The sequence below is a fragment of the Myripristis murdjan genome, chromosome 18, assembly GCF_902150065.1.
Source record: "Myripristis murdjan chromosome 18, fMyrMur1.1, whole genome shotgun sequence".
Classification (NCBI taxonomy): Eukaryota; Metazoa; Chordata; class Actinopteri; order Holocentriformes; family Holocentridae; genus Myripristis; species Myripristis murdjan.
In genome coordinates, this window is record NC_043997.1 from 10,133,429 (window position 1) to 10,143,964 (window position 10,536).

The window sequence follows — 10,536 nt, forward strand, 5'->3', positions numbered from 1 at the left end:
CAGAAAGTCGGCGACCTCTTTGCACTATGCGCTTCAGCATCCGCTGACCCCTCTCCGTCACTTTACGTGGCCTACCACTTCGTGGCTGAGTTGCTGTTGTTCCCAAACGCTTCCATTTTGTTATAATAGAGCTGACAGTTGACTGTGGAATATTTAGGAGCGAGGAAATTTCACGACTGGATTTGTTGCACAGGTGGCATCCTATGACAGTTCCACGCTGGAATTCACTGAGCTCCTGAGAGCGGCCCATTCTTTCACAAATGTCTTGTTTCACAGTCTGCATGCCTGAGTGCTTGATTTTATACACCTGTGGCCAGGCCAAGTGATTAGGACACCTGATTCTGATCATTTGAATGGGTGAGCGAATACTTTTGGTAATATAGTGTACATTATTGGCAGGTATATAGTAAGCTTGTACGTTATTGGAGTGAAAACCTCTGTTTAGTTTTCTCGCATGTAATTGGTTGTTTGTGGTTCATGTCACTTGTCCTGGTTTGTGATTGGCTGTGGGGCGGGAGCTGGCGGGAGCGAGTGGTCGAGCAAGAGGGAGTGAGGGCGCGGGGATGAGATGCAGAGAGCAATGGTGAAAACGAGAGGCTAAAGGACTGAGAAATGTAGTAACAAGTAAGGTGAAAAGTGTGTTTGTGAGTTGTAGTGCTGTAGATAATAGGCCCGTTTCCACCGCAGGAACTTCGGGGTAATTTTACGGGGCCGGGGCCGTTGTTGCGTGTCTCCACAGCAGGAACCACCCCCGAAGGAGAGTTCAGGAACTTTTACAGGGGCTAAACAAGTCCCTGCCTCGGGGTAGGTACTCTGAACGGCCCCGAAAAACTCCTGGGTGGGGCTTGGGGTTTACTTGGTGCTGATTGGATATACTCATGGCGGGATGTGGTGTCAACAGATTTTTTAGGGACGCTAGCGTTAGCTTTAGCTAATGTTAGCTAACGTTGGCGTCCCTAGCAACACGACCAACACTACCACTCTCCATCACTCCATCACCGTCTTCAGGCCAGGCTACGGTTAGCCTGCAGCCATTAGCCTGTCGGGTGCCACTGTTTGGAGGTGAATTGGGACTCAAGACTTGAACTCTACCACTGTGAGTACTCTTACTTTTATTTTGCTCGTTCAGAGTGAAGCAGCTTCTTCCATATGACTTGGTATATTTTTTTCTGTTTGTTTTTATTGATATTGTTTCTTGGTTAAACTAAAAGGTAAAACAAATAAGTACATTAAATGTAAATAGAGTAACACAAAAAGGTTAAAGGAGCCTAAATACAATTTTTTGGTTGATTTGGTGATTTCTGGGAAAAGGTCAGACATCTGATATTTGGGTGCACTGTAATTTATTTTGGGTTGAACCTGATATTATGTTTTGATATTTTATTATTTTATTGTTAATAAATTTGTCTCAGTTTTGAGAAAGAAGTTGTTTTGTGATTTATAGAGGTAAAAACAGACACAGTGAAGTCACAGTAACTTAAGGTAAGATACATTTATTGGTCATTGATATAAACATACACTCAGTAAAAAGGGTTAACTAAATCAAACTAGGGAATAAAGTAAATGAACTCAGGGCTCTACCTATTGGTAAAGGTGACAGAAAGTGCTACACCGGCAAACCATTATGTATCTCTACCAAAATCAAAACGTTTCTTTCCTTCATACATCATAATAATCTGTGACTGTGACAGGACATGAAAAAGCACCATTTATTTGAGAAAAGTCAAGGTGAGTATTGCCACATAATAATAGATTACACATTAATTGTCACTTACAGTTGCTTTGTAGAGGTTGTAGTGCAATATGAACGAAAAGGATGCAAATGACGCCTGTGTATTTGAATTTCTTTGGTTTATTTTTTATTTTTTATTTATTTATTTATTTATTTATTTATTTGTGTGTGTGTGTGTGTACAGCTCGAAAACGGCCACAAACAAAATACACAATGTCATTTTTGGGTCCCATTCAGGAAAACTGTATGAATCACTGAGGGTTAACTGAAGCCCTGGATGTTCAGAAGTCTTCACTAATCTTTTTGCAGGCAGGAATGGAAAGAGCAGGATCTCTCCAGATCTAACGGAAAGGAAAAGAAAAGAATTTAGACTTTAAAATGTTGTACCCACATCATTATGGTATGTGTGTGTGTGTGTGTGTGTTGCGTATTTGTTAAAAAAGTCATTTGTGGTGCTGCTGGAACCACAGTAACTCCAACCTGGGACAGTTTCATTACAGTTCCTGAGGAAGTCCATGGCAGCCACGTATTCAGATCCCAAGAACTGCTTATAGGTCGTTCCAGCTGGTACCTCCTGGAGGCACTTAGTGGAGTCTTTGAAGAGGAGGTTCTTTCCTTCGTCAGACTGGAACATTCTGAATGTAGGATCGCTGCCTTGGTTACCAAACTTGGCCTGAAAATAACGACAAAGATTTACATAGAGTCCACTGTTACCAATTTTTTTTTTTTTTTTTTTTTTGTTTTTACTGTGATTAATATCCACCGTATAATGTTTTAAATCATGCATGTGATGCAATGTAATAATACTTAATACAAACAACCCAAAAGTGACATTCAATTCAAGTCCCAACCTGCTGCTCCTTAAGTATCCTCACAACCTTGTCACGGGACTCTGGACGTGTCACCACTGCATGTGCAGGCACCACGGCTAAGTGACATGATACATAGTCAGTGACTGGAGCGTGAGGCTTCCCGGGACAGATCAGCTCAAAGTCAGTGGACTTCCAGTGACGAGCCCATTCTGGACTGGCGCCTTTGACAAAAAGAGGATGGAATGGAGGAGAGAGAAGAGTCAACAAGAATGGTTGAGTATTATTGGAAGATGATAATATCATGGAGAAGATGTGAAAACAGGAAGATGAATAAATGGCAATGGCGAGTCTCTTACCATCAATGATTTCTGAAACAGTTGTGTGTTTGACAAAGGCAACATCTCCAGCGTCTTCTACGAGACATCTACATTGATAAAGTACATAAAACAGACACAATACAATAGCAGATTGAGATGAAGATGCCATCATAAGTAGTGAGCTCATTTAGCTTTAGCAACAATATAAATCAAACAGCCATGGCATAGCGGGATTTGTTGCCATTGTTGCCACTGGTGCTCCCTACCTAAAGGCCCCGGAGAAACCATAGTACTTCTCATCAGCATTTGCTTTGCACTTGGCTTCATCATGAACACCTTTGCCACTGCCAACACACTGAGAACAGAATGGAGAGCCAGGATCTGCTCCGGGGGCACAGCCATGAACGAAGAAGTTCGCTGAGGAGATAAGGAGGCACGGTCAACACAGCGGATGTGGCACTCTGCAGAAATGCACAAGAAAAGCTTAATAATATCCATATTCATTCTCTGTGTGCTGTGCATAGGTAAACACGGATGTTGCTCACTGAAGTCACAGTCATTAGTGTCCTTGTAGATTTGACCCATGGGGATGTTCCAGCCAGCGGTTCTGCCAATGCCAGTGTGACAAGACCTCTTCCCCCTTAGGGTATCCCAGGCCACCCCAGAACTCTTCTTCACCACGGCAACAGCATAGTACGAGGAGGCTGAACCGGTGAACGAAGCAGTGGGTGTAAATAAATGGCAGAACAGTGGAAGCACATAAACTGATGGATCAGAAAACTATAGAATGTAAGAAAAGTTGTCATTGAAAGAGGAAACTGCCAGGACAAAATGTATATCTGCAAAAGGTGAGAGGAGTAAAAAACACAAACAGATATTTACCACTTCCAGAAGTGCTGCACAAGTCTGTGGAGAGGGTTGGAGATTCATACATTGTTCAAGTTGAAAAATACAGTACAACAGGAGGACTTTGTGTGTGTGTGTGTGTGTGTTTGTAAGCCATATAAGCCTTATACCTTCATTGTACTGCTCCACCATGGCGGGGATCAGACCACACTTCCCAGCTGTATACAAATGTCCTGCGTCCATGACCACTGCATCAGCCTCTTTATACTGGAGGAAGGAGCAGGATAATGATGTCCATCAGGTGTGCACAAGTGAACCACAAGCGAACAAGGACAAAACCGCACCTGCAAGCGTCCCAACTAAACGTCCCTAAAAAAAACAGGGCTACCAACTTTTGATTTCAGCTCGAAGTGAGATTTATTCCTGTGGGGAGTGGGGTGGCGGTGTTTAGTCGTAACTACTTTTTGGTCATCAAAAATGAGCATCATTTGTAGAAAACGTTTGTTTTCGTTTCGTTTTTTTTTTTTTTTTTTTTTTTGTCAAGTCAAGTCACTCTACACCGGATAAGAAAGATCTATGCTCCACCCACTGTAGTCTCTCTGGTCCATCCAAATAGAAATAATATCTAAATCATTTTTTTTTATAAATAAATACATATATACATACATACATACATACACATAAATTGGAGATGTTTGTCATGGCCAAGATTTAAGAAGTTCATAATATAATTGATGAAGTATTACAATACAAACACAACACCTTGTGAAGGCAACTGCTTGTTGAGTTGACACATTTTTGTTTTTTTGTTTTTTGTTTTTTTTCCTAAGGTCTAGTTTTTATTCTTATTCAGTTAACTAAAATGTTGTGAAATCCAGTGTTAGTTTTTAGTTTTGTTTAAGTTAATTATAATCACATGTATACAATATACACTATATTACCAAAAGTATTTGCTCACCTGCCTTTACTCATACTATGAACTGAAGTGCCATCCCATTCCTAACCCATAGAGTTCAATATGATGTCGGTCCACCTTTTGCAGCTATTACAGCTTCAACTCTTCTGGGAAGACTGTCCACAAGGTTGAGGAGAGTGTTTATAGGAATTTTTGACCATTCTTCCAAAAGCGCATTGGTGAGGTCACACACTGATGTTGGTCGAGAAGGCCTGGCTCTCAGTCTCCGCTCTAATTCATCCCAAAGGTGTTCTATCGGGTTCAGGTCAGGACTCTGTGCAGGCCAGTCAAGTTCATCCACACCAGACTCTGTCATCCATGTCTTTATGGACCTTGCTTTGTGCACTGGTGCACAGTCATGTTGGAAGAGGAAGGGGCCCGCTCCAAACTGTTCCCACAAGGTTGGGAGCATGGAATTGTCCAAAATGTTTTGGTATCCTGAAGCATTCAAAGTTCCTTTCACTGGAACTAAGGGGCCAAGCCCAGCTCCTGAAAAACAACCCCACACCATAATTCCTCCTCCACCAAATTTCACAGTCGGCACAATGCAGTCTGAAATGTACCGTTCTCCTGGCAACCTCCAAACCCAGACTCGTCCATCAGATTGCCAGATGGAAAAGCGTGATTCATCACTCCAGAGAACGCGTCTCCACTGCTCTAGAGGCCAGTGGCGGCGTGCTTTACACCATTGCATCCGACGCTTTGCATTGCACTTGGTGATGTGTGGCTTGGCTGCAGCTGCTCGGCCATGGAAACCCATTCCATGAAGCTCTCTGCGTACTGTACTTGGGCTAATCTGAAGGTCACATGAAGTTTGTAGCTCTGTAGCAATTGACTGTGCAGAAAGTCGGCGACCTCTTTGCACTATGCGCTTCAGCATCCGCTGACCCCTCTCCGTCACTTTACGTGGCCTACCACTTCGTGGCTGAGTTGCTGTTGTTCCCAAACGCTTCCATTTTGTTATAATAGAGCTGACAGTTGACTGTGGAATATTTAGGAGCGAGGAAATTTCACGACTGGATTTGTTGCACAGGTGGCATCCTATGACAGTTCCACGCTGGAATTCACTGAGCTCCTGAGAGCGGCCCATTCTTTCACAAATGTCTTGTTTCACAGTCTGCATGCCTGAGTGCTTGATTTTATACACCTGTGGCCAGGCCAAGTGATTAGGACACCTGATTCTGATCATTTGAATGGGTGAGCGAATACTTTTGGTAATATAGTGTATAATAAAATAAAATAATAAAATCCATTCTCTGTCATTAGAGGAGGTTGCATTTAATAGGGCATCATCTGGCATAGGGGACTTGGGGGGGAAAGGGGGAAAAAAATAAAAAAGAAATAGAAATAACTATAATTCAGGTCCTTCCTGCCCATGGATGTATTAGGCTATAGGATGATATAATAGAGCCATGGCCCTCTGCTGCAGATCGCTCGTGGGTGTGCTGACTAGTTTTCTTCTCTGTTCCACCAGCTCCCCACACAGTCATTTTATTTTTGAAAAAAATCAACAAAACTAACTCAAAATGCTAAAATATTAGCCTAAGAGATTAGCTTATTTTATTATTATTATTATTTTTACATGAATAGATTATCAAGTACAGTACAAGTTTCATGCTTCTCTCTGTGATATTTCCTTGTTGTACCAGTACAGATGATCTAGCTGGGGCGGGCGGGACATACCGCACATGCGTCTTAGTAAACAGCAGGTTGTCCATGTGTGAGTGAGTGACCACGATTTGCCATGAATAGCCTTTGGCTGCAGAACCGCTGCACATCACGGGAAAAACAGATTCACATATTTGTATCTAAGACTGCTTTACCAGAATCTTCTTCATACAGTCTTCCACTGTGGTGGCGACTTGGCATCCAATCTTTTGCACGTCCTCTTCAAAGCTGTTCAAGCTCCATACGTCACACTTGACTGTCTCAGCATGACCCACAGCACAAAAAGAAATTTCATCTGCTGGAGCCATTACTTCTGAAGAAACAAAAATACAAGGAAACAACCGTAAGCAAATGGACAGCTGATTTATAGTGCTACTATAAATAATGTGTGCTTGTGTGTGTGTGTGTGTGTGTGTGTGTGTGTGTGTGCGGGCGCGCGTGTGTGCATGTGTACCCTTACGTCTCCTCATAGAACGGATGACACTCAAGTATTCAGCACCCAAATACAGGAGAGAGTCTATACTTGAGGGCAGTCTTGTCAGATTCACTGTTGAGTCGCTGAACATCAGGTTTTTAGCCGGGGTGTAGGCTTCAGATGAGAAGAGGTTAAAGTTCTAAAAGATACAAAGGAAGCACGGTTGTAAACACCACCAAGTAAACACTGAAATACACAATAAAAGTGTCAAAGGTTTTAGAAGCGCCAGTTACATGAGATCAAACATTATCAGTAGCAATTCCCAGTACAGGGTTATTCTCTTTCTCTGTCTGTATCTGTGAACTTAGTATACTGTCTAATATCCACCTTACTCCTTGAGCTGTATAAAGAATTGGCTTTATGTATCTGGTTAGCTTATCTTACCGAGACAGTGCTGATGCTTGCGTAGATTAAATCGGCTAGATCTTTATCCCTGCGGCTGACCACAGCATGTGCTGGTACCCTGGCCAGGTGGCAGTTCTGGTATTCGTCGATAGGTTTTCTGGTGCCGTCCTTGCACAGCAGCTCGTAGTTGGCCTTTTCTGACTCTGTAAAAGTGTAGTGTACATATTACCATAAATATATATATATTTTTTTTTTAATCCTTTTTTGATTTATTTTCTCAGGGAAATTACACTGAGGTTAGATGCTCTTTTGAAGCACTGCAGTATACGCATATGCACGGCAGCTGCCCAATACAACCAGTTAGCTCAAACCAATGAAGTTCCAGTTATAAGCTTGCTGCTCTAATAAGGTAACCACACACTGACCCCAAAAAATGATGTGACATTTTTTGAGGTCAATTGTAAAAAGTATTGTTTTTGAGCAGAGTACGAACTGTTTTTCATATGTTGGACAAAAACCTCAAGATTTCAATTAGAGCAATAATATCAAAAAGTGAGGTTGTTCTTCACTGTGACTATGAATACAAACATGATTCACAGCACATATGAGAAAACCAGGAGGATTGTGCATAAAGACCCAAAATAATTATAATTGTATCAGCAGCAAATAGAAAAGACTGATTGTGTTTGTCACCTCTTAAAGACGAATTGGAGCATCTGTTCAGCCATTTGCAGAGTCAGTGTTTAATGTGCAGCCATGCATGTTTAAATATGTATATGGTGAAGATGGTCTTGTGATACTGACCAGGAACAGTGAGGTGACTGACAAAAGCAACATCTCCATTGCAGCCCGCCAGACACCTGTTAAGCAGAGCCAAAAAAAGCAATACAGTGCACTTTGACTATGTACTGTAGGAGAGATAAGGGTGTTTCAGTAATGAGGAGATTTCAGGGGGAAAAATCTATGGGCCTAAAATGTTATGTTACCCCTTTTGGAGGGTAAATGTATCACTTTGTAAAGATAAATATAGTTCATACTAGAACTAAAAACTGATATAAATGGGAGAATGATACTCACTGGTAGGCTCCTGCATTACCATAGTAAGGCTCCCCATGGGATTTTGAGCAGTCTCCGCTGCATAGTTCGCACAATTTGGAACCCCGTGTTGCTCCTGGTGCACAGCTGGCACTGAAGAATTCACTCACCGCTAAAAAAAACAAAAGATACACCAAAATGTTTAAGTATTGTTTTTGAGACCTTAAGCAGTGGCACACATAATGCAACAAAGATCAACTGCAGATGTATCCAGATGACGTAGTGCCTCCCACTTGACAGGGCAGCCGCGGCGTTCAGTGCTCTGCGTGCTCCTGTTTTTACCGACATTTTTAACCAGTCCATTGTCTTATGTCAAGTCCCTGCTTGTTTTAAGTAATCTATTATTATTCCAGTCCCAAAGAAGAACAGTGCCACAGGCCTCAATGACTACAGGCCGGTGGCCCTTACTTCAGTAATTATGAAATGCCTGGAACATCTGATTCGGACTTATCTTAAACCCATCACAGCTCCTCATCTCGACCGACCTCTGCAGCTCACATAGAGGGCAAACCGCTCAGTGGATGATGCAGTTAACCTAAGCCTGCAACTTTGCACCGGACCATCTAGATTCTACTGGCTCTTATATAAGAATGCTGTTTGTGGATTTTAGCACCGCTTTTAACACAATCATGCCTGAGCGGCTTCAGGAAAAGCTGTTGCCGATCAGTGTGGAACCTTCTATCTGCAGATGGATTACAGATTTCCTTACTAACAGGAGACAGGATGTGCGGCTTGGTCCGCACATTGGGGCACCCCAGGGGTGTGTGCTGTCACCATTTCTCTACTCACTGTATACAAACGACTGCGTCTCCAAAAATGCATCCATCAAGCTTATTAAGTTTGCAGATGACACAACCTTGATCGGTCTCATCAAGGACAATGATGAATCTGTGTACAGACAGAAAGTGTCCCATCTAGCTATCCTCTTGCTTAACTTTAGCACTTCATTTTATCTGATTGCAGGTAATGTGCATTGATTGTCTGTTGTTATCTGTTTGTTTGTCAAATTCCTGTGTGTCTATTTAATGGATTTGGCGAATAAAGTGTTTCTGATTCTGATTCTGTCGTCCTCACATGAAGCATTGTGCTACACTGTTTGCTCACCTTCCTCCAAAGGTTTGTCTTCAATGCCTGTCCACTGAATGAGACCCATGGCCAGCAGAGTCCCAATGGGTATGTTCCAGCCTACAGAATGCCCCAACCCAGTGTGGCAGGATTTCTTCCCCTGTAGCTCATTGATGTTGAATCCACTGTCCTTCTTTACCACAGCAACAGCATAGACACATGTGTCTGAGCCTGGTCATATTCAGAAGATGGAGAACAGAGAACAAATACACTTACTGTAAAATCTTGTAAACACAAAATGGAAATCTCCCTCGCTCTCATGATACAGTCTTGTCGAAATAATCTCTGAAATTTGACCGTTTGCATTTTTGGGGGACTGAAAGGGAACACCATTTACCGCATCAGTAAAAGTAGCAACACTAAACCTACTGGGGCCGTAGTCCTCAGCAATAATGGGCTGCAGACCATAGTTGTTCAGTCCAGCTATGTAGACATCCCCTCCATCCAAAGTGACGGCATCTGCTTCTCCAGCCTGTTAGAGAGACAGATCTTTAATATCTTGCCGCCGAACATGATTTGCTAAGCTTACAGTGGCGTTGTGTCTAATCGCTCCAGCAGCTCAGCAATGTAACATACACCATCTTTTGTCAGGAATCAGATGGCCAGTGACAATATTTCGGTCATTGCTAGCCTATTTATGGAAGACTATTAAAAAAGACTTATGTGGTCTGGTTAGAATGAAAAAGGCAATCCCACATTGTGAATAAATACTGAGCATGTCTTGATGTGTGAAAATTCTGGACAATATCCTAACCCTGATTGCCTGCATGCAATCAAGGGAGTTGCTTCGTTTGACACAGGAGAACACAGGTGCTGCGGCTGCCAGGTCTGTGCACTTTCTCAACTCTTGGTCTGACGTCACGCACCATTTGTGGACAAAGCCTGTGCAAAATAAAATGATTTATTTACATTTTTATTTTATTTTATTTTATTTTGGTTTGTTGCCAAGCATTTATTTATGACACAGACTCACAACAGCACACACATCATTTCTCACCACAGTTAGGAGGTGAATGTCCTGGAGGCGTCTTCGTCCCTGGTATCTCCGCTCCACTGATTACATGGACGCACCAGCAGTAGCCAGTCGATGCCCAACACTGCTGGGGAAGGTAATTGCCGTCACTGTCACACTGCGGGATGTAAGCTCCGAGAAGGCCACGGCGGAC

The 10,536-nt window shown here is 42.5% G+C and overlaps 1 protein-coding gene across 1 annotated transcript; it reads right to left on the reverse strand.

Annotated features, from left to right (window-relative positions):
- Nucleotides 1-2,571: 2,571 nt before the first annotated feature.
- On the reverse strand, nucleotides 2,572-10,197 carry LOC115376107 (serotransferrin-1-like). The gene is made up of 14 exons (XM_030075574.1): nucleotides 10,125-10,197; nucleotides 9,740-9,842; nucleotides 9,350-9,541; nucleotides 8,228-8,357; nucleotides 7,955-8,010; nucleotides 7,190-7,353; nucleotides 6,791-6,944; nucleotides 6,486-6,643; nucleotides 3,878-3,974; nucleotides 3,744-3,767; nucleotides 3,407-3,565; nucleotides 3,128-3,278; nucleotides 2,901-2,968; nucleotides 2,572-2,765 (listed from the first exon to the last, which is right to left on the reverse strand). The coding sequence occupies exons 1-14, from the start codon at nucleotides 10,137-10,139 to the stop codon at nucleotides 2,572-2,574; spliced, it is 1,665 nt and encodes a 554-aa protein (XP_029931434.1). The 5' UTR covers nucleotides 10,140-10,197.
- Nucleotides 10,198-10,536: the final 339 nt, after the last annotated feature.